This window comes from Salmo trutta, chromosome 12 (genome assembly GCF_901001165.1).
Source record: "Salmo trutta chromosome 12, fSalTru1.1, whole genome shotgun sequence".
Lineage (NCBI taxonomy): Eukaryota > Metazoa > Chordata > Actinopteri > Salmoniformes > Salmonidae > Salmo > Salmo trutta.
The window spans coordinates 30,025,105-30,048,592 of record NC_042968.1 but is presented as its reverse complement, the minus strand read 5'-3'; the positions used below and the strand labels follow the sequence as shown (position 1 = coordinate 30,048,592).

Sequence of the window (23,488 nt, the reverse complement as noted above, 5' to 3'; positions counted from 1 at the left end):
CCAGCCCGCGAGCGCGCCGTTCCTTCTTTTTCTCCTGGAATGAATACGCTATTGTCCGGTTGGAATATTATCAACGTTTTATCTTAAAAAGACCCTAAGGATTGATTGTAAACAACGTATGACATGTTTCTACGACTGGTAATGGAACATTTTGACTTTTCGTGTCCTGATTTACGCTCACGCGTTATGCCTTTGGATAGTGATCTGAACGCACAAACAAAACGGAGGTATTTGGACATAATTATGGAGTATTTCGAACAAAACAAACATTTCTTGTGGAAGTAGGAGTCCTCAGAGTACATTCTGACGAAGATCAGCAAAGTTAAGAGAATATTTATAATACTAATTCAGAGTTTTGTTGATGCCAGAACTTGGCGGGTAGCTGTATAGCTTGCTTCGATGGCTGAGCTATGTACTCAAAATATTGAACAATGTGCTTTCTCCGTAAAGTTATTTTGAAATCTGACAAAGCGGTTGCGTCAAGGAGTAGTGTATCTATAATTCTTTCAATAACTGTTGTAAATTTTAATCAACGTTTATGATGAGTATTTATGTAAATTGATGTGCACATTCCCCTGAAAGTTTTGGTGGGAATACATTTTCTGAACATCACGCGCCAATGTAAAATGCTGTTTTTGGATATAAATATGAACTTTATCGAGCAAAACATACATGTATTGTTTAACATTAAGTCCTATGAGTGCCATCTGATGAAGATCATCAAAGGTTAGTGAATATTTTAGCTGTACTTTTGGTTTTTGTGATGCATGTCTTTGCTTGGAAAATGGCTGTGTGGTTTTTCTTGTGAAGTTTATGTCCTAACATAATCAAATTTTATGCTTTCGCCGTAAAGCCTTTTTTAAATCGGACAATGTGGTTAGATTAACGAGTCTTATCTTTAAAATGGTGTAAAATAGAGAAAATGAAATTATGAGATTTTCGCTGTTTTGTATTTCGCGCCCTGCTATTTCACTGGCTGTTGAATAGTGTGTCCCGCAGGTGGGACGGTAGCGTCCCACGTATCCCTGAGAAGTTAAACAGCTTGGATAATTCCAGAAAATGATTTCATGGCTTTAGAAGCTTCTGATGGGCTAATTGACATAATTTGAGTCAATTGGAGGTGTCCCTGAGGAGGTATTTCAAGGCCTACCTTCAAACTCAGTGCCTCTTTGCTTGACATCATGAGAAAATCAAAATAAATCAGCCAAGACCTCAGAAAAAATACACCTCCGCAAGTCTGGTTCATCCTTGGGAGCAATTTCCAAATGCCTGGAAGGCTACCCGAAACATTTGACCCAAGTTAAACAATTTAAAGGCAATGCTACCAAATACTAATTGAGTGTATGTAAACTTCTGACCCACTGGGAATGTGATGAAAGAAATAAAAAATGAAATAAATCATTCTCTCTACTATTATTCTGACATTTCACATTCTTAAAATAAAGTGGTGATCCTAACTGACCTAAGACAGGGAATTTTTACTCGAATTAAATGTCAGGAATTGTGAAAAACTGAGTTTAAATGTATTTGGCTAAGGTGTATGTAAACTTCCGACTTTAACTGTATATCACTCCAGTGTTAATTGCTAAATTTTAATTACTTCGCCACTATGGCCTATTTATTGCCTTACCTCCTTACTTCATTTGCACACACTGTATGCAGAGTTTTCTATTGTGTTATTGACTGTAAGTTTGTTTATTCCATGTGTAACTCTGTGATGTTGTTTTTGTCGCACTGCTTTGCTTTATCTTGGCCAGGTCGCAGTTGTAAATGAGAACTTGTTCTCAACTGGCCTACCTGGTTAAATAAAGGTGAAATAAATGTAATTATTATTATTTATTTTTAAATCCTGGTTCAACCTTAGCCCTAGTCTCAACCATAACCTAGCTTCAACCAAAACCCTAACCCTATTCTCAACGCTATCTGTGAGGTGATGGTGCGGGGACTTACTGCCTGTTCCTGGCAGATCTGGGTGAGACGTTCCAGCTGCTCCTCCCTGACAGCCTTGATCTTCTCACACTGCAGGATCTCCATCTCCATCTCCACCTTCACCTGCAACACATAGGCTGGGAGAGGGAATAGATAGTTAGAGAGAGGGAAGACACAGAGAGAGAAGAGATAGAGAGAGGGAAGAGACAGAGATAGAGAGTGAAGAGACAGAGAGAGAGTAGAGACAGGTTAGAGAGAGAGAGAGAAGAGACAGATAGAGAGAAGAGACAGATAGAGGGAAGAGACAGATTGAGGGAAGAGACAGAGAGAGAGGGTGATGAGACAGATAGAGAGAGGGAAGAGACAGAGAGAGAGGAGACATATTTGATATTTATTTATTTATAGGGGACAATGCACATTAATCAACATCAATATTACAATAATGCAACATCCATGTAAATGTTAGCCAAAAGCTAATTTGCACCCGTAGTCCCAGGACAGGTAAGGACCTTTATACAGTCACAATACACATACTCACTAAAACAATACAAAATGCAAATACATTACATCCAATAATATATGTGACCGACCGGCTCAAATCGGTCTTATGTAGCAACATTTGAAATTGTGTTTTTTTACATTGGATAAAAGTAGAGATATCATCATTCCAACAACAATAACTTATTTGTAATAAAAACACTATCATCAACTGTCATCTTACATATGAGGAACCACAGATAACTCATGTGTACAGGTTTAGATAGATTTGAGCCATGTTTTCAAATTAAATGTAAAAGTATCAGTGCAGGTAGAGAGAGGGAAAAGACAGAGATAGAGAGAGGGAAGAGACAGAGAGAGAAGAGAGAGATAGAGAGGAGACAGACAGAGATAGAGAGAAGAGACAGAGATAGAGAGAGAGGAGATAGAGACAGAGAGAGAGAGGGAAGAGACAGAGAGAGAGAGGGAAGAGACAGATAGAGAGAGGGAAGAGACAGATAGAGAGAGGGAAGAGACAGAGAGAGAGAGGGAAGAGACAGATAGAGAGAGGGAAGAGACAGATAGAGAGAGGGAAGAGACAGAGAGAGAGAGGGAAGAGACAGAGAGAGAGGGAAGAGAGAGAGAGAGAGAGAGGAGAAGAGAGAGAGAGAGAGAGGGAAGAGAGAGAGATAGAGAGAGAGAGGGGAAGAGACAGAGAGAGAGAGGGAAGAGACAGAGAGAGAGAGGGAAGAGAGAGAGAGAGAGAGGGAAGAGAGAGAGAGAGAGGGAAGAGACAGAGAGAGAGAGAAGAGACAGAGAGAGAGAGGGAAGAGACAGATAGAGAGAGGGAAGAGACAGAGATAGAGAGAGAGAGGGAAGAGACAGAGATAGAGAGAGAGAGGGAAGAGACAGATAGAGAGAGGGAAGAGACAGAGATAGAGAGAGAGAGGGAAGAGACAGAGATAGAGAGAGAGAGGGAAGAGACAGAGAGAGAGAGGGAAGAGACAGAGAGAGAGGGAAGAGAGAGAGAGAGAGGGAAGAGAGAGAGAGAGAGAGGGAGAGAGAGGAGAGAGAGAGAGAGAGAGAGGGAAGAGAGAGAGAGGGAAGAGACAGAGAGAGAGAAGAGACAGAGAGAGAGAGAAGAGACAGATAGAGAGAGAGGGAAGAGATAGATAGAGAGGAGACAGAGAGAGATAGAGAGGAGACAGAGAGAGGGAAGAGACAGAGAGAGAGGGAAGAGACAGAGAGAGAGAGAGAGAGAGAGAGAGGGAAGAGACAGAGAGAGAAGAGATAGATAGAGAGGAGAGAGAGGAGACAGAGAGAGGGAAGAGACAAAGAGAGAGAGGGAAGAGAGAGATAGAGAGAGGGAAGAGACAGAGAGAGAAGAGAGAGATAGAGAGAGATAGAGAGGAGACAGAGAGAGATAGAGAGGAGACAGAGAGAGGAGACAGAGAGGGAAGAGACAAAGAGAGAGAGGAGACAGAGAGGGAAGAGACAAAGAGAGAGAGGGAAGAGACAGAGAGATGAGATAGAGAGGAGACAGATAGAGAGAAGAGACAGAGAGAGAGGAGATAGATAGAGAGGAGAGAGAGGAGACAGAGAGAGGGAAGAGACAAAGAGAGAGAGGGAAGAGAGAGATAGAGAGAGGGAAGAGACAGAGAGAGAAGAGAGAGATAGAGAGGAGACAGAGAGAGATAGAGAGGAGACAGAGAGAGATAGAGAGGAGACAGAGAGAGAGAGAGAGAGAGGAGACAGAGAGGGAAGAGACAGAGATAGAGAGAAGACAGAGAGAGAGGGAAAAGACAGAGAGGGAAGAGACAGAGAGAAGAGACAGAGAGAGGGAAGAGAGATAGAGAAGAGAGAGAGAGAGAGGAGCGAGATAGTGGGAAGCGACAGAGAGAGAGTGGGAAGAGAGAGAGGGAAGAGACAGATAGAGAGAGAGAAGAGACAGATAGAGGGAAGCAACAGAGAGAGAAGAGACAGAGAGAGAGGGAAGAGACAGAGAGAGAGAGAGGGAAGAGAGGGAAGAGACAGAGAGAGAAGAGACAGGGGAGTGAGAGAGACAGGATTAGACCATATCTTCACTCAAAACCAAACACATGTGCACACAGCCTGGCCTCATGTGATATTTAAACACACAAGACATAGAAGTCCACATGCTCTCGTATTGACTTCAGCTGAGTCATATCCCCACTTCTGTTCTACACAGTGACCTTAGTGCACAACTGCTCTCCTGAGTAGGGCCACATTACTAGGCCATACAGACTGGGAAGCAGCAGAGTGAATAACCAAGCCCTCTACAGCAGAGGAGACCTACTAGTGAACTACTGACAGCAGTGCCTGCAGCCATCTCTCTCCAGCAGCTCTGCTCTGTTCTGCTCTCCCATAGCCTATTAATAGAGCTGTTGATGTGAACACGCAGGAAGAGGGAGGGAGAGCAGAGGGGGGAGGATGAAACAGCGGAACTCAGGCCCGGGGAGAGCAAAGGGGGGAGACAGGCACAGCAGAACTCACACTTAACAAGGGGAAGGGAGCAGAGCAGAGGGGGCATGCAGGCACAGCCAAATTCACATTCAACAAGGGGAAGGGAGTAGAGCAGAGGGGGCATGCAGGCACAGCAAAATTCACATTCAACAAGGGGAAGGGAGTAGAGCAGAGGGGGCATGCAGGCACAGCAAAATTCACATTCAACAAGGGGAAGGGAGTAGAGCAGAGGGGGCAGGCAGGCACAGCAAAATTCACATTCACCAAGGGGAAGCTGAAGTGGGGGATTATTAGCTGCCCAATTTGTGCATGGCTATAATAAGTATGTCAAAGACGGCTGGTGTACTCTGTGTGTGTGTGTGTGTGTGTGTGTGTGTGTGTGTGTGTGTGTGTGTGTGTGTGTGTGTATGCGCGTGCGTGCGTGCGTGCATGTGTGCGTGTGTGTGTGTCTGCTGACAGCTGCTGGCATGGCAGGACAAGCCAAGCAGCAGTGTAATTCGCACCATGGTTGATTCCACAGCACCTCTGTCACAAGAGCCTTTTCCACTTTCACCTCTCAGCTCAGGCCAAGTGCAAAGCCCCTGGCCTCCACACCTCTCTCTCTCTCTCTCTCTCCCTATCTCACTCTCTCTCCCTCTCTCTCTGCCCTTCTCTCTCTCTGTCTCTCTCTGACTCTCTCTCATCCTCCCTCCCTCCCCCCTCTCTCTCTCTCTCTCTCTGTCTTTCTTTCTCTCTCTCTCCCACCATTCATCTATCTGATACTTTTTCAGTGAAAGAGGAAAGAATGTATTCTATCTTATTACATATTTCTTGGTGTGTAATCGATGTTGCTCTCCACTCTCCTGCACTTACTGTATAGGTGTGAGTTTAATGTTCTTGCTGAGCGTGGCTGGCTGCCTAACTACCCAACTCAATCACTCAAACACATGTAAACAAACACGCCTGGAGACAGATACTGTGAAGGAATGGGAAGGACTAAGTTGTTCTCTATAGTGATTGAATTGCTGCAGAATGAATCAATACCGTTGGGCATTTCTTCTGTTGAAGTCTAAAAACAACTTAACTTGCTTTAGATGTACCACATCATGATTACTGCACCATTTTCTGATATGACTAGTGTTGGATTTGAACTTACTTGCTCAAAATGCTAATATCGTATTTAGCATGCAGATCTGACAAATTAGTTCACTTCACCTGTATTGGCAAAAATACTAGTACAAACTATATGTACAGTATTTCAGATTCTATGTTGCTCTTACACTGAGGGTACGAAAACATTAAGGACACCTTCCTAATATTGAGTTGCCCCCCCTTTTGCCCTCAAAACAGCCTCAATTCGTCAGGACAATTCCACAGGGATACTGGCCCATGTTTCCCACAGTTGTGTCAAGTTGGCTGGATGTCCCTTGGGTGGTGGACCATTCTTGATATACACGGGAAACTGTTGAGCATGAAAAACCCAGCAGCATTGCAGTTCTTGACACAAACTGGTGCGCCTGGCAACTACCACCATACCCCGTTCAAAGGCACTTAAATATTTTGTCTTGCCCATTCACCCTCTGAATGGTGCACACACAATCCATGTCTCAATGTCTCAAGGCTTAAAAATCATTATTTAACCTGTCTCCTCTCCTTCAAGTGGATTTAACATCAATAGGGGATCATAGCTTTCACCTGGATTCACCTGGATTCACCTGATCCGTCTGTGTCACAGAAATAGCAGGTGTCCTTAATGTTTTGTACACTCAGTGTATGTAGGTCTATGTAGCTCTTATGTAGACTACATAGGTCATGTACTGTATGTACACAGTTTCTGGTCTGGAGATTGGTCGATCATACACGCAGAGCTGATGGTGAGGTCATGTAAGTATACTGTCTATAGCTAGAGAGACTGAGGTGTGTAGGTTGATCATGCATGCACAGCTCTCACTGAGACTGAGGGTGACCTCCTGTTAGAAATCAATCTGCATTACATTAGCATAACATAGAACAGCCAGTATAGTCATTATCATGGCTTTTCTAAATCTGTTTAAACAGGGCTTAGGTTCAATACCAGTTTAAGTAGGAGAACGGGTGGCAATTTACTCCGAGGGACGATCAATAATTCTATTGTTGTGAATAGTAAATAATGTGTATAATCATGGGGAGAATGGGGCTGTGCTGTCAATCATGTATTGAATAAGCAATAGACTTTATCATCCTTAGGTGAAGTATGATATTTTTGAAATTAGCGCTAAAATTGTAAATCCAAAATATAATAAATGTTTTACATTTTTGTCATTTAGCAGACGCTTTTATCCAGAGCAACTTACAAAGTGCATCCATCTGAAGATAGAGACAACCACGTATCCCAGTCGTGTCCCTCTCGTAGAAGATCAGTCAGGTGTAATAATTAAGGACTGATAGATCAAGTTCAAAGTCATCTGTTGGTACAACGTAAGGTTGTCAAATTTTTCAATAATATCTCACTAGAACCAATCCTACCAAACTAACTAACCATCCATCTAAGAGTAATACCAAGAACACTAAGGAAACCTGTTGACTGACAGGGACGATGACCAAGGTCATGATGACTCTAGTAAGACATCCACCAGCAGGGCTTTGACAGACAGACAGACAGACAGACAGACAGACAGACAGACAGACAGACAGACAGACAGACAGACAGACAGACAGACAGACAGGGACACAAGGGAGCGTCTGGTCTGCTCCACCCTCAGTCTCACCGTCGATGATTCTCTTGACCCTCCAGATGCGCAGGGTGATGATGAGGCTGATGGCATCCCAGGGGCTGCTGGGGCCATTGGCTACCGTGGAGGCTACCATAGGGGCCAGGGACAACACAATGACTGCCCCGTCAAACACCTGCAGGGAGCAAACACACACACACACACACACACACACAAGCACACACACGCCCAAACAAGCAGGCATGTGTACACACAAACATCACATGCCACATTTGTCACAGACTTAGGAGATATTACACACTGTCATTAGGAGATATTACACGCTGTCATTAGGAGATATTACACGCTGTCATTAGGAGATATTACACGCTGTCATTAGGAGATATTACACGCTGTCATTAGGAGATATTACACACTGTTATTAGGAGATATTACACGCTGTCATTAGGAGATATTACACGCTGTCATTAGGAGATATTACACACTGTCATTAGGAGATATTACACGCTGTCATTAGGAGATATTACACGCTGTCATTAGGAGATATTACACGCTGTCATTAGGAGATATTACACACTGTCATTAGGAGATATTACACACTGTTATTAAAGGAGATATTACGCACTGTCATTAGGAGATATTACACACTGTCATTAGGAGATATTACACACTGTTATTAGGAGATATTACACGCTGTCATTAGGAGATATTACACGTTGTCATTAGGAGATATTACACGCTGTCATTAGGAGATATTACACGCTGTCATTAGGAGATATTACACACTGTCATTAGGAGATATTACACGCTGTCATTAGGAGATATTACACACTGTCATTAGGAGATATTACACACTGTCATTAGGAGATATTACACGCTGTCATTAGGAGATATTACACGCTGTCATTAGGAGATATTACACGCTGTCATTAGGAGATATTACACGCTGTCATTAGGAGATATTACATACTGTTATTAAAGGAGATATTACACACTGTCATTAGGAGATATTACACACTGTCATTAGGCGATATTACACACTGTCATTAGGAGATATTACACAATGTCATTAGGAGATATTACACGCTGTCATTAGGAGATATTACACGCTGTCATTAGGAGATATTACACACTGTCATAAGGAGATATTACACGCTGTCATTAGGAGATATTACACGCTGTCATTAGGAGATATTACACGCTGTCATTACACGCTGTCATTAAGAGATATTACACGCTGTCATTAGGAGATATTACACACTGTCATTAGGAGATATTACACACTGTTATTAAAGGAGATATTACACACTGTCATTAGGAGATATTACACACTGTTATTAGGAGATATTACACGCTGTCATTAGGAGATATTACACGCTGTCATTAGGAGATATTACACGCTGTCATTAGGAGATATTACACACTGTCATTAGGAGATATTACACACTGTCATTAGGAGATATTACACGCTGTCATTAGGAGATATTACACACTGTCATTAGGAGATATTACACACTGTCATTAGGAGATATTACACGCTGTCATTAGGAGATATTACACGCTGTCATTAGGAGATATTACACACTGTCATAAGGAGATATTACACGCTGTCATTAGGAGATATTACACGCTGTCATTAGGAGATATTACACGCTGTCATTACACGCTGTCATTAAGAGATATTACACGCTGTCATTAGGAGATATTACACACTGTCATTAGGAGATATTACACGCTGTCATTAGGAGATATTACACGCTGTCATTAGGAGATATTACACACTGTCATTAGGAGATATTACACAGTTATTAAAGGAGATATTACACACTGTCATTAGGAGATATTACACGCTGTCATTAGGAGATATTACACACTGTCATTAGGAGATATTACACAGTTATTAAAGGAGATATTACACACTGTCATTAGGAGATATTACACGCTGTCATTAGGAGATATTACACGCTGTCATTAGGAGATATTTACATTTTACATTTTAGTCATTTAGCAGACGCTCTTATCCAGAGCAACTTACAGTAGTGAATGAATACATTTCATACATTTTTATTATTATTATTATTATTATAATTTTTTTTGTAAAGGCCCCCCGTGGGAATCGAACCCACAACCCTGGCAGTATATGGGGCTTTGGTGACAAAACGGATGGCACTGTGATAGACTGCATCCAGCTTGTTGAGTAGGGTATTGGAGGCTATTTTGTAAATGACATCGCCGAAGTCGATGATTGGTAGGATGGTCAGTTTTACGAGGGTATGTTTGGCAGCATGAGTGAAGGATGCTTTGTTGCGAAATAGGAAGCCAATTCTAGATTTAACTTTGGATTGGAGATGTTTGACGTGAGTCTGGAAGGAGAGTTTACAGTCTAACCAGACACCTAGGTATTTGTAGTTGTCCACAAATTCTAAGTCAGAACCGTCCAGAGAAGTGATGCTGGACAGGCGGGCAGGTGCAGGCAGCGATCGGTTGAAGAGCATGCATTTAGTTTTACTTGTATTTAGGAGCAGTTGGAGACCACGGAAGGAGAGTTGTATGGCATTGAAGCTCGTCTGGAGGGTTGTTAACACAGTGTCCAAAGAAGGGCCAGAAGTATACAGAATGGTGTCGTCTGCGTAGAGGTGGATCAGAGATTCACCAGCAGCAAGAGCGACATCATTGATGTATACAGAGAAAAGAGTTGGCCCAAGAATTGAACCCTGTGGTACCCCATAGAGACTGCCAGAGGTCCGGACAGCAGGCCCTCCGATTTGACACACTGAACTCTATCAGAGAAGTAGTTAGTGAACCAGGCGACGCAATCGTTTGAGAAACCAAGGCTACTGAGTCTGCCGATGAGGATGTGGTGATTAACAGAGTCAAAAGCTTTGGCCAGGTCAATGAATACGGCAGCACAGTATTGTTTCTTATCGATGGCGGTTACGATGTCGTTTAGGACCTTGAGCGTGGCTGAGGTGCATCCATGACCAGCTCTGAAACCAGATTGCATAGCGGAGAGGGTGCGGTGGGATTCGAAATAGTCGGTAATCTGTTTGTTGACTTGGCTTTCGAAGACCTTAGAAAGGCAGGGTAGGATGGATATAGGTCTGTAGCAATTTGGGTCAAGAGTGTCACCTCCTTTGAAGAGGGGGATGACAGCAGCTGCTTTCCAATCTATGGGAATCTCAGACGACACGAAAGAGAGGTTGAACAGGCTAGTAATAGAGGTTGCAATAATTTCGGCAGATAATTTTAGAAAGAACGGGTCCAGATTGTCAAGCCCAGCTGATTTGTAGGGGTCCAGATTTTGCAGCTCTTTCAGAACATTTTCAGATTATTACACGCTGTCATTAGGAGATATTACACGCTGTCATTAGGAGATATTACACACTGTCATTAGGAGGTATTACACACTCATTAGGAGATATTACATACTGTTATTAAAGGAGATATTACACACTGTTATTAAAGGAGATATTACACACTGTCATTAGGAGATATGACACGCTGTCATTAGGAGATTTTACACACTGTTTTTAGGAGATATTACATTGAGGTTTAATTGAATTAATCTTACCTCTACTTTGTTCTCAATGTAGTCCCAAATCCCAAGGACTACAATCCTGAAGACAGTCTGTGAAAAGAGGGAGAGGGAGAAAGGATGGAAGGGGAGGAAAAAAGCCAAATACAACCTCTCCAATGACATGCGAAATATTCTCACACTCCTCAGGTTTCAACACATCTACAACACATTCTGATAGGTCATTTGAATATGGACAAAAAAAGACAGGACAAGTTACAGTCCCCATTTATATACTGCTGTGAATGTAGGCTTTCTTTAACTCAAACCTTCCTTTTCTACATGGTCACAGAAAGTAACATATTGAGTTGAAGTCAGAAGTTTACATACACCTTAGCCAAATACATTTAAAGTCAGTTTTTCACAATTCCTGACATTTAAGCCTAGTTAAAATTCCCTGTCTTAGGTCAGTTAGGATCACCACTTTATTTTAAGAATGTGAAATGTCAGAATAATAGAAGAGAGAATGATTTATTTCAGCTTTTGTTTCTTCATCACATTCCCTGTGGGTCAGAAGTTTACATACACTCAATTGTAGGCCTCATTGCTCACACATGCTTTTTCAGTTCTGCCCACAAATGTTCTATAGGTTTGAGGTCAGGGCTTTGTGATGGCCACTCCAATACCTTGACTTTGTTGTCCTTAAGCCATTTTGCCACAACTTTGGAAGTATGCTTGGGGTCATTGTCCATTTGGAAGACCCATTTGCGACCAAGCTTTAACTTCCTGACTGATGTCTTGAGATGTTGCTTCAATATATCCACATAATTTTCCTTCCACATGATGCCATATATTTGGTGAAGTGCACCAGTCCCTTCTGCAGCAAAGCACCCCCACAACATGATGCTGCCACCCCCGTGCATCACGGTTGGGATGGTGTTCTTTGGCTTGCAAGAGTCCCCCTTTTTCTTCCAAACATAACAATGGTCATTATGGCCAAACAGTTCTATTTTTGTTTCATCAGACCAGAGGACATTTCTCCAAAAAGTACGATCTTTGTCCCCATGTGCAGTTGCAAACCGTAGTCTGGCTTTTTTATGGTGGTTTTGGAGCAGTGGCTTCTTCCTTGCTGAGCGGCCTTTCAGGTTATGTCGATATAGGACTCGTTTTACTGTGGATATAGATACTTTTGTACTCGTTTCCTCCAGCATCTTCACAAGGTCCTTTGCTATTGATCTAGGATTGATTTGCACTTTTTGCACCAAAGTATGTTCATCTCTAGGAGACAGAACGAGTCTCCTCCTGAGTGGTATGACAGCTGCGTGGTCCCATGGTGTTTATACTTACGTATTATTGTTTGTACAGATGAACGTGTAACTTTCAGGCATTTGGAAATTGCTCCCAAGGATGGACCAGGCTTGTGGAGGTCTAAAAAAAAATCCTGAGGGCTTGGCTGATTTCTTTAGATTTTCCCATGATGTCAAGCAAAGAAGCACTGAGTTTGAAGGTAGGCCTTGAAATACATACACAGGGACACCTCCAATTGACTCAAATTATGTCAATTAGCAGAAGCTTCAGAAGCTTCTAAAGCCATGACATCATTTTCTGGAATTATCCAAGCTGTTTAAAGGCACAGTCAACTCAGTGTATGTAAACTGACCCACTGGAATTGTGATACAGAGAATTATAAGTTAAATAATCTGTCTGTAAACAATTGTTGTAAAAATGACTTGTGTCATGCACAAAGTAGATGTCCTAACCGACTTGCCAAAACTATAGTTTGTTAAAAATAAATTTGTGGAGTGGTTGAAAAACGAGTTTTAATGACTCCAACCTAAGTGTATGTAAACTTCCAATCTTTGAAGGGTACTTTTTACAAGTCTTTCGATCAATTAGAATGTGGGAAAAGGATAATGATCCTGGACACTGTACAATGGCCCTCCTAGTTGTCTGATCATACCTGATCTATTACATACATCTACTGTATGTACAGTAACATACACTAGTGTTGGGTTGGGGGGGTCCTTTATTTTGAAAAGGAGGATGATAGAGTTACATTCTAATCAGGGTTAGGAGGGTCCTTTATTTTGAAAAGGAGGATGATAGAGATACATTCTAATCATGATGAAAGGGTGACGATGTAAAAGTGGCCTGTCTCATTCATCATACAGTAGCACATCGTGACAACAACGGCTCCACTGTAAGAGAGAAGCAGAGAGGGACATTCTCTGATTGGTGGACAGGAAAAAGATTTTTATTATGACCGTTTAATAAGTCAAGGTCTCTATAGTTACAGTAACTATAGTTTAGTTTTTAATATATAGACCTTGAATACCATTCCCCTCTGACACCGTTCATCTATAATGTCAGGAAGCAAAGGTGTTATAAGGTGTTGGGTGGATCATATGACTGTAACCCAAGCCCTAAACCTTGTTAACCTCCTCTTGAATTATTACTTAACCCTGTGTGTGTGTGTGTGTGTGTGTGTGTGTGTGTGTGTGTGTGTGTGTGTGTGTGTGTGTGTGTGTGTGTGTGTGTGTGTGTGTGTGTGTGTGTGTCATTACCTCAGTGAAGAAGAGTGAAAGGATGGCGAGGCTGATCCAATGGATGACGCTGGCAAATTGAATAGCATTGGCAACTGGAATAAATAACAAAAGAGAAAAATGTGTATCTTAAAGGATTTATCTCCCTGTACCTCTCCATCTCCCCCCATCCTCCTTCCTACTCCCTCCATGTGTCTTTCCAGAGCTGGCAACAGGACAGCCAGGACAGTCAGAGTCTATGGTAATGCATCTGAAGTGACTGGTGTCCTGTAGTCCCCAGAGCAGAGAGAGAATCATCTGTCAATACAGACCTGTCTCTTGAGGTGCGTCTCAAACGGTATCCTATTCCCTGTATAGTGCACTACTTTTGATCAGGGCACAAAGGGTTCTGGTCAAAAGTAGTGCAGTATATAGGGGATAGGATACCATTCGGGACGTAACCTTGGCTTACAGTCCATAATGTAATGCGATGATGACACCTGCCCAGACAGTCAGCGCTGTTGAGTAGAGACCAGTTCATAGACTCATTTACTATCCCGGTTGGCAATGCTGTTTCTCTCTCATATGGGCCTTTTAGTCGCCGTAGTTTCCTCTCTTTGGTAAGAAATGTAATCATGTTTAGAAAACAGGTTGGAACGCATGTTAATGCAGCATCATGATAATTGTCTCTATGGGCTATAATCCCAAAACCTGGGTCACAGGATCAAGGAAGCACAGGACTACCCAAGTCTAACTTTCTACAGTCACTAGAACACAGTATAAGGATCCTCCTTTACTGTCAATGGAAAAGATAGTTACATTGTAGATGCTTGGTGTCTATGAGGAGTTCCAGGGTCAAGAAGACCACCACCTGGATGACCAGCGCCACCAGGAAACAGTTGAAGCCTGCACTGAGCAGACACACCTGCCACAGGGCTACCCTCCGACCACAGCACGGCTTCAACCAGTTAGACCTGGAGAGAGGGGGAGAGGAGAGGGAGAGAGGAGAGGGAGAGAGGAGAGAGGAGGAGGAGAGAGGAGGAGAGAGGGATAGAGGAGAGAGGAGGAAAGAGGGATAGAGGAGAGAGGAGGAGGAGAGAGGGATAGAGTAGAAAAGAAGAGGAGAGAGGGATAGAGGAGAGAGGGATAGAGGAGAGAGGAGGAGAGAGGGATAGAGGAGAGAGGAGGAGAGAGGGATAGAGTAGAAAAGAAGAGGAGAGAGGGATAGAGGAGAGAGGAGGAGAGAGGGAAAGGCGAGAGGAGGAGGAGAGAGGAGGAGAGAGGGATAGAGGAGAGAGGGACTAGAGAGTCAGTGTTAGTACACCAAAGACAGGGAGAAAGTACTTGTGTATGGACACAGGTTTGTATTCACCATTTCATTCTTTCAACGATCTTACTGTACCAGCTGACTGTATGCTGACTGATGTTCCTTCTATTTGCCAGCAGGGGTGCTATTTAACACATATAACCTCATCAATGCAATGTAGTGAACCAGTTTCTAAACCCAGCCTGGGTTTGGTGGGCCAGGGCAGTGGAGGGGGAAGAGTGTGAACAGAACAGAGACTGCATTAAGACAGAAAGACACTGAGGCTCTTTGAGCTGGTGACTTGTCTCTCAGGCATATCAGTGAGAGGATTAGTAAAGCAACTTTATTCAGAGGGCAATGAAGGGGTCGACTGTATATTAGAAGACTCCATACAACAGTAACACATTTCAAGTTATTGAAAGAAAACACATGGATAAAATCTTATACATAGCTCTTTCCCAGACCCACTGTTCCCTCCCTCTATTAGCAGTGGGAGACAGACAGGAGAAACCATGCCAGAGCTCCAGCCAGAATGGAAACTTGGCTCGTCCTCTTCTACACCTTTCGCTGCTCCCCAGGCACTGGGCCTGGCAGTGAGCTTGGCTAATCACACCACTTCTGTGATCATGTCTTCATTCCCTAGCATGGTGCTAATTAGAGCTAAAACAATCAGTGGCAGTGGGCAGAATCAGTGGCGGTGGAATGGAATAAAGCTGTATTTTTTTTATCAGGGTTGTTGTCAATTCCATTTCAATCCAGTCAGGAAGTAATCTGACATTTGAATTAATTTTACTTCCTGAATTTACTGAAATTCATTGACATGGAATTGACCCCAAATCAGATTTTCATACAGTCAGGCAGGAGTTGTGTAGAGTGGCCTTTGGACTGTTACTGATAGGACCAAGGCACGGGCATGGGGAGCAGAGCAGAAAAGAGCAGTCCTGGAGGATTTGGGTGTGTGGATATCAGGGCATTACCCCTCACACACACACACATATATTCCCAGGGTAGAGATGCTTGTATGTATCACATCCTCAGTTGAGGGCAACTGCTGCTGTTGTTAAGTCATTAGTAGGGAATGAGGCTTGGCTGGAATGACTTTAGATGTTTAAATGGGGCCATTTAGTCTAAATGTTAAGCGACATGTGGATATGAATATGCAAGTGATACTGTATGAGCCTCATAATATTATGTAGGAATTGTTACATGAACTGTGTCTTACTTACTCATGCAAACGAGGACGATACACCATTTGGGTGTGTGTGTGCTTACAGGATGTGCCCAATTATACCACAGTGAGTGACAAACAGGCATCGTCTCTGAAGGATTCATATTATTCTCCTCTATTCATTCAGACTTCACCCTGAGTAGGCTAACACGAGGCAATGAGCAAAGGAGTCTTACAGCAGCTGCTGAACAGTTCCCCTCACCTCCTTCTGCTCCTCTCAGTCTCTCTCTCTCTCTGAGGGTAGTGGTAGGTACACTTGGCACGGGCAAACCCACAAGCCCGTAAACAATGCTAGGCTAATCTAATAGAGCCATAATCACGCTGTTAGCAATCATCTTTCTGGCGCTCGGTGAGGTTCGGTGGGGCTGGAGTGTGTATGGTGGGCCAGATGGTGTTGACTCTGCTCTCTCTCTCTCTACCGTTGGTGGCCGTGTCTCAGCCAGACTCACAGGATGCAGTTACCACCATGCCAGCCTGGGCCTGGACACCTCATCTCCTCATCTCCTCATCTCCTATCTCATCTCCACAACGGAGAGGGGACAGACAGCAGGGTGGAGTCATATGCTAGAGCTCATTTTAGAAAACTGCCATAGATTTGACAGATCTGCTCAGATTTGTACATGTTTGTAGTCATTTGGCAGTTACTCTTATCCAAAGCAACTTACAGGAGCAATTATAGTTAAGTGCCTTGCTCAAGGGCACATACAGATTTTTCACCTAGCCGTCTCGGGGATTTGAACAACTGACCTTTCGGTTACTGGCCCAACGCTCCTAAGCGATAGGCTACCTGCTGCAGATCAGCTGTTAGGAGAATAGTAATACTTTGGAAATGAAAGAATAAAGTGTACACAAAGTCTTCTGATGTCTTCAGGTTTCAGTGTCTATAAACAGCTTACTCTAGACCCTGCTGGTGATACATAATGAAACATCTCTAACCACCCTACCTGACAGCATACAGTATGTTACCATCCTAGAGGGGATGTTGTCTTAGAACAAACTCAAGCTGCTAGGCCTCAATCCCTGTTTTACCCTCCAAACATGGCCATGCTAAAAACCATGAGACCCTAACCATTATGCTGCTTTTAGACTGTAACACCAGTGTTAAACTAGTGTATACACCCTTATGTTATACTAGATCAATTGTGGTTCCATAGCTTGGGCTGACAGTGGGGACTTGAAGAGCAGAATCGACAACCTCTGCAGAATCAAAACAGTTGCTTTGTGAGGTGTTAAAGTTCACAGTTAGCCATTGTTATGTAAATGCAAGCTGAAAAGTACCAGTGGCCTGGCTTTGGGCCCAAGTGAGAGCAGGTCCGCCGGATCCATGGCCCAGTGAGACCCGGGTGCCGACCCGCGTAGATGGAAACAGAAAAGTCTGAGTATTTTGGGTAAAACACTGGGCTTAATCCTGTATGGAAATGAACCATTAAGAGGGATATAGAAGAAAGACAATGTCACTAATCATCTAAGTGAAGTATATACGAACAAAAGAACACTAAGGAATGGAGATGATTTTAATATATACTAGGCGGTGTCAGAGGAAAGCCCATAAAATTGTCAGAGACTCCAGTCACCCAAGTTTTAGACTGTTTTCTCTGCTACCACACGGCAAGCTGTACCAGAGCGCCAAGTCTAGGACCAAGAGGCTCCTCAACAGCTTCTACCCCCAAACTATAAGACTGCCGAACAATTAATAAAATCGCCACGGGACAATTTACATTGACCCCCCACCCTCCCTTTTGTACACTGCTGCTACTCGCTGTTTATTATCTATGCATAGTCACTTCACCCCCACCTACATGTACAAGTTACCTCTAACCTGTACCCCCGCACACTGACTCGGTACTGGTGCCCCGTGTATATAACCTCATTATTGTTATTCTTATTGTGTTACTTTTTAGTATTCCTTTTTATTTTAGTCTACTTGGTAAATATTTTCTTAACTCTTCTTGAACTGCGCTGTTAGTTAAGGGCTTGTCAGTTAGCATTTCATGGTAAAGTCTACACTTGTTGTATTCGGTGCATGTCACAAATAAAGTTTGATTAAATTTTTCCCATCAAAAAGGCTCCAGCTGTGAAAGGGATGTATTGTCTTTAGTTCATGGATATAGACCTACACACCACTGTGTAACACTTGACTTTCTAACATCTGGTGGTGACAGTTGAAGGTGTTGCATTGATTTGCTTTGGGACAATTCTCTGCAGTTATATTCTACATTCAAATCCATCTCAGGAACGCATCGTTTCATAGTTCATTTATACTGCCCTCCGCAGAGAGAGAAAAATATGATCATTTCTCCCAAACAATAAAAAGCCTTGAGTAGGAGTAGTAAAACAAAGTATTAAAGATAAATTACTCTGTTCACAAGCTGAATGTGCTGAAAAACACTTCAGGGCCTCATTACTAAAGGAGAAATGGTACTTTAAAATAACTGCAAAAACGGCATAAGACTAACTACAAGTAACTGCCAAAATAAAGGAAACACCAACATTGTGTCTTAATAGGGTGTTAGGCCACCACGAGCCAGAACAGCTTCAATGCACCTTAGCAGAGATTCTAGAAGTGTCTGGAACACTATCGGAAGGATGCAACACCATTCGTCCACAAGAAATTGCATAATTTTGTGTTTTTTTATGATGGTGGAAAACGCTGTCTCAGGCGCCACTCCAGAATCTCCCATACAGTAAGTGTTCAATTGGGTTGAGATCTGGTGACTGAGACGGCCATGGCATATCGTTTACATCATTTTCATGCTCGTCAAACCATTCAGTTACCAAACCATTCAGTGACCACTCGTGCCCTGTGGATGGGGCCATTGTCATCCTATCGGGGCATAGCCATGGTAGCCAAAACAATGGCCTGCCCAGCATTCTTATACATGACGGGCTGTTAACTACTTAATTAACTCAGGAACCACACCTGTGTGGAAGCACCTGCTTTCAATATACTTTGTATCCCACATTTACTAAAGTGTTTCCATTATTTTGGCAGTTACATGTACATTACAATTACTTATCCCTTACAAGACAATAATGGCTGAATTCCTGGCCAAGAACTGGACTAAAAATCACTTTGAATAAAGATTCTACATTGAACATGCTTTTCAGTCTAGGAGTAGGCACATTCTTTAGAAAGTCAACCTGGTATGTTTTTGCAAACAGTAGGTCAACAGACAATAGAGACATCAGGGGCTTGATTCAATCCGTATAGAGGAAGTTTAACCCTATAGTCCGATTCAATTTTAATGGTAATTTCTGATTGAGCGGACCTATGCAGCGTTTACTGGGAATGCCTTTAAATTTCAATCGCGCTATAGCACTGAACTTCCGCGATATGGATTGAATCGAGCCCTCTTCTCTCATCCGCTGAAGGAAAGACCAACACCAGACTATGTCACAGACGAGGGCCTGCAGAAAGGGGTTCATCATGGACATGACATCACATAGGCTACACTCTGAGGAGTCAACAAAACAATGACACACCAGACAGCCTAAATATGGACAGCACTTATGTCCTTAACTCATGTCTGGACATGGATGTCCCAAAGGAACACACTCTGACAGTCTCTCACCCTCTCTCTTTCATGCATTATTCCTGTCTCTCTCTCTCTCTCTCTCTCTTTTGTGTGCCTCTCTCTAATTCTTCCTGTCTTTCATGCACAATCCCTCTATTTCTTTCAATGATGCTCTCTCTGTCGCTCTCTCCATCTCTCTCCCTCTTCACACGTCTGCTTAGGACAGGTTGATAAAGGCATCAGTGGAGCCCTGGTGGGGAGGAGATTGTACCGGGCTGGACAGGGAAACAGAGGAGGTAGATTAAATCATGCTATCAATATGACCGAGCGGGCAAGGAGTGTGGGGCTAAACACAGCAATCAGCCAACATCCCTCCCTCAGAGTGCAGACGGTCCATGATAAAGGACTGCAACTCCTACACACACTGACTGACTGCAGTAGATGATACACCACCTCTCTCTCTCTGATCTCTTATTTGCCTTCATCAGGGCTCGGATTAGAACAGTCCTTATCAGCCAATCACAGATGATTTGTATAACACAGTCTATTTGCTCACAGCAAAATCAGGGGGAACAGGAGGATTGAGCTGCCTTCATTTTCCTTTCCTCCCTTCCTTCCCTTCAAACACATTATCAGGACGTGACCTTTTAGATCATTCCAGGAAATATAGACCTACTCACTGGCTCCCGAGTGAAAAGAGAGAGAGAGAACAATTGAGGACCAACTCAGAAGTATTTCACTGAACTGAACTTCTTGTGGTATTGTATTGACTGGAAGTATTTCACTGAACTGAACTTCTTGTGGTATTGTATTGACTGGAAGTATTTCTCTGAACTGAACTTCTTGTGGTATTGTATTGACTGGAAGTATTTCTCTGAACTGAACTTCTTGTGGTATTGTATTGACTGGAAGTATTTCTCTGAACTGAACTTCTTGTGGTATTGTATTGACTGGAAGTATTTCTCTGAACTGAACTTCTTGTGGTATTGTATTGACTGGAAGTATTTCTCTGAACTGAACTTCTTGTGGTATTGTATAGACTGGAAGTATTTCTCTGAACTGAACTTCTTGTGGTATTGTATTGACTGGAAGTATTTCACTGAACTGAACTTCTTGTGGTATTGTATTGACTGGAAGTATTTCACTGAACTGAACTTCTTGTGGTATTGTATTGACTGGAAGTATTTCACTGAACTGAACTTCTTGTGGTATTGTATTGACTGGAAGTATTTCACTGAACTGAACTTCTTGTGGTATTGTATTGACTGGAAGTATTTCTCTGAACTGAACTTCTTGTGGTATTGTATTGACTGGAAGTATTTCACTGAACTGAACTTCTTGAGGTATTGTATAGACTGGAAGTCTTTCTCTGAACTATATTATGGCATTCAAATTCATAAACAATCCTTCAGCTAGCACAAATCTCATTGCTGCTGTTGCGCGGAGTAGGCCCCTTTGATAATGTATAGAGTCCAACTTCTGACTAACTGAAGCTTAAGCTCATTACTAAACTAAGGACCCTGGGATTAAACACCTCCCTCTGCAACTGGATCCTGGACTTCCTGACAGGCCGCCCCCAGGTGGTGAGGGTAGCAAAAAACATCCAATCTGACCCTCAAAACAGGGGCCCCTCAGGGGTACTTGCTTAGTCCCCTCCTGTACTCTCTGTTCACCCACGACTGTGTGGCCATGCACAACTCTAACATCTTTATTAAGTTTGCAGATGACACAATGGTGATAGGCCTGATCACCGACGACGATGACACAGCCTACAGGAAGGAGGTCAGAGACCTGGCAGTATGGTGCCAGGACAAGAACCTCTCCCACAATGTCAGCAAGACAAAGGAACTGATCATGGACTACAGGAAATGGAGGGCCGAGCACGCCCCCATCCACATCGACAGGCTGTAGTGGAGCAGGTTGAGAGCTTCAAGTTTATCGGTGTCCACATCACTAAGGAATTATCATGGTCCACACACACCAACACAGTCATGAAGAGGGCATGATAACGCCTCTTCCCCCCAGGAGGATGAAAAGGTTCTGCATGAGCCCTCAGATCCTCAAAAAGTTATACAGCTGCACCATTGAGAGCATCTTGATTGGCTGCATCACCTCTTGGTATGGCAACTGCTTGGCATCCGACAGAAGGCGCTACAGAAGGTAGTGTGTACGGCCTAGTACACCACTTGGGCCTAGCTCCCTGCCTTCCAGGACTTCTATACCAGGCGGTGTCAGAGGAAGGCCCTAAAAATGGTCAAAGACTCCTGCCACCCAAGTCATAGACTGTTCTCTCTGCTTCCGCATGGCAAGCGGTACCGATGCACCAAGTCTGGAACCAACAGGACTCTGAACAGCATCTACCTCCAACCCATAAGACTGCTAAGCTAGTTACTGTAAATAGTTAACAAATAGCTACCTGGACTATCTGCATTGCACTATTTTGACTCATCACATACGCTGCTGTTACTGTTTCCCAGCTATCCTGTTGCCTAGTCACTTTATCCCTACCTAAATATACATATCGACCACAATTACCTCGTACCCCTGTACATCGACTCGGTTATCGTTACTCATTGTGTATTTATTCCTTGTGTTATTATTTATATTTTTTTCTGTTTGCATTTCAATGTTAGTCTACACCTGTGGTTTACGAAGCATGTGACAATTAACATTTGATTTGAACAATACGCTGTCCGATGCCTGGCAACACTCACTGCAGCATATCTGCACAAATAAATCAGAGAATACGTTTCTGAGGGACTAATGAATTTGCCCTACACACACGTTCTACTTTCTCTTTCTGTTGTTTCTGTTGGCTTGAGTTCAACTTCCAACAAAAACCTCAACTGGAGGAGTTGAATGTGAATCTGAGGTGAGATTTTTTGGCATACATTTTTGATGACTTTGTCTACTGTACAGTAGTAATGTGACCCCCATGGCTGAAACGGGGGAAGAGAGAGAGAGAGAGAGAGAGAGAGAGAGAGAGAGAGAGAGAGAGAGAGAGAGAGAGAGAGAGAGAGAGAGAGAGATACACACAAGAGCCATATTGCATTGAGGAAAGAACAGAGGCCTCCTCCCTCACAGGGCAGTAAACTAAACCTTCCACCCTCACAGGGCAGTGAACTAAAACGTCCTCCCTCACAGGGCAGTAAACTAAACCTTCCTCCCTCACAGGGCAGTGAATTAAAACGTCCTCCCTCACAGGGCAGTAAACTAAACCTTCCTCCCTCACAGGGCAGTAAACTAAACCTTCCTCCCTCACAGGGCAGTGAATTAAAACGTCCTCCCTCACAGTGCAGTAAACTAAACCTTCCTCCCTCACAGGGCAGTGAATTAAAACGTCCTCCCTCACAGTGCAGTAAACTAAACCTTCCTCCCTCACAGGGCAGTGAATTAAAACGTCCTCCCTCACAGGGCAGTAAACTAAACCTTCCACCCTCACAGGGCAGTGAACTAAAACGTCCTCCCTCACTGGGCAGTAAACTAAACCTTCCTCCCTCACAGGGCAGTGAATTAAAACGTCCTCCCTCACAGGGCAGTAAACTAAACCTTCCTCCCTCACAGGGCAGTGAATTAAAACGTCCTCCCTCACAGGGCAGTAAACTAAACCTTCCTCCCTCACAGGGCAGTAAACTAAACCTTCCTCCCTCACAGGGCAGTGAATTAAAACGTCCTCCCTCACAGGGCAGTAAACTAAACCTTCCTCCCTCACAGGGCAGTAAACTAAACCTTCCACCCTCACAGGGCAGTGAACTAAAACATCCACCCTCACAGGGCAGTGAATTAAAACTTCCACCCTCACAGGGCAGTGAATTAAACTTCC

The 23,488-nt window shown here is 43.3% G+C and overlaps 1 protein-coding gene across 2 annotated transcripts in view; it reads right to left on the bottom strand.

The window, feature by feature from the left end:
- LOC115203324 (transmembrane protein 266) overlaps positions 1–23,488 on the bottom strand; it is a 73,948-nt gene that overhangs the window by 10,898 nt on the left and 39,562 nt on the right. Inside the window, exons 1-6 of one of the 2 annotated variants that reach the window (XM_029767918.1) lie at positions 17,429–17,728; positions 14,436–14,590; positions 13,659–13,732; positions 11,152–11,208; positions 7,617–7,755; positions 1,951–2,066 (exon numbers count right to left, since the gene is read on the bottom strand). In XM_029767918.1, coding sequence (XP_029623778.1) covers positions 1,951–2,066; positions 7,617–7,755; positions 11,152–11,208; positions 13,659–13,732; positions 14,436–14,590; positions 17,429–17,577 — 690 coding nt within the window. In that variant the 5' untranslated portion in view covers positions 17,578–17,728. Of the gene's footprint in view, positions 1–1,950; positions 2,067–7,616; positions 7,756–11,151; positions 11,209–13,658; positions 13,733–14,435; positions 14,591–17,428; positions 17,729–23,488 lie in introns of those variants that run through there. The other variant, XM_029767917.1, reaches the window with a different exon arrangement.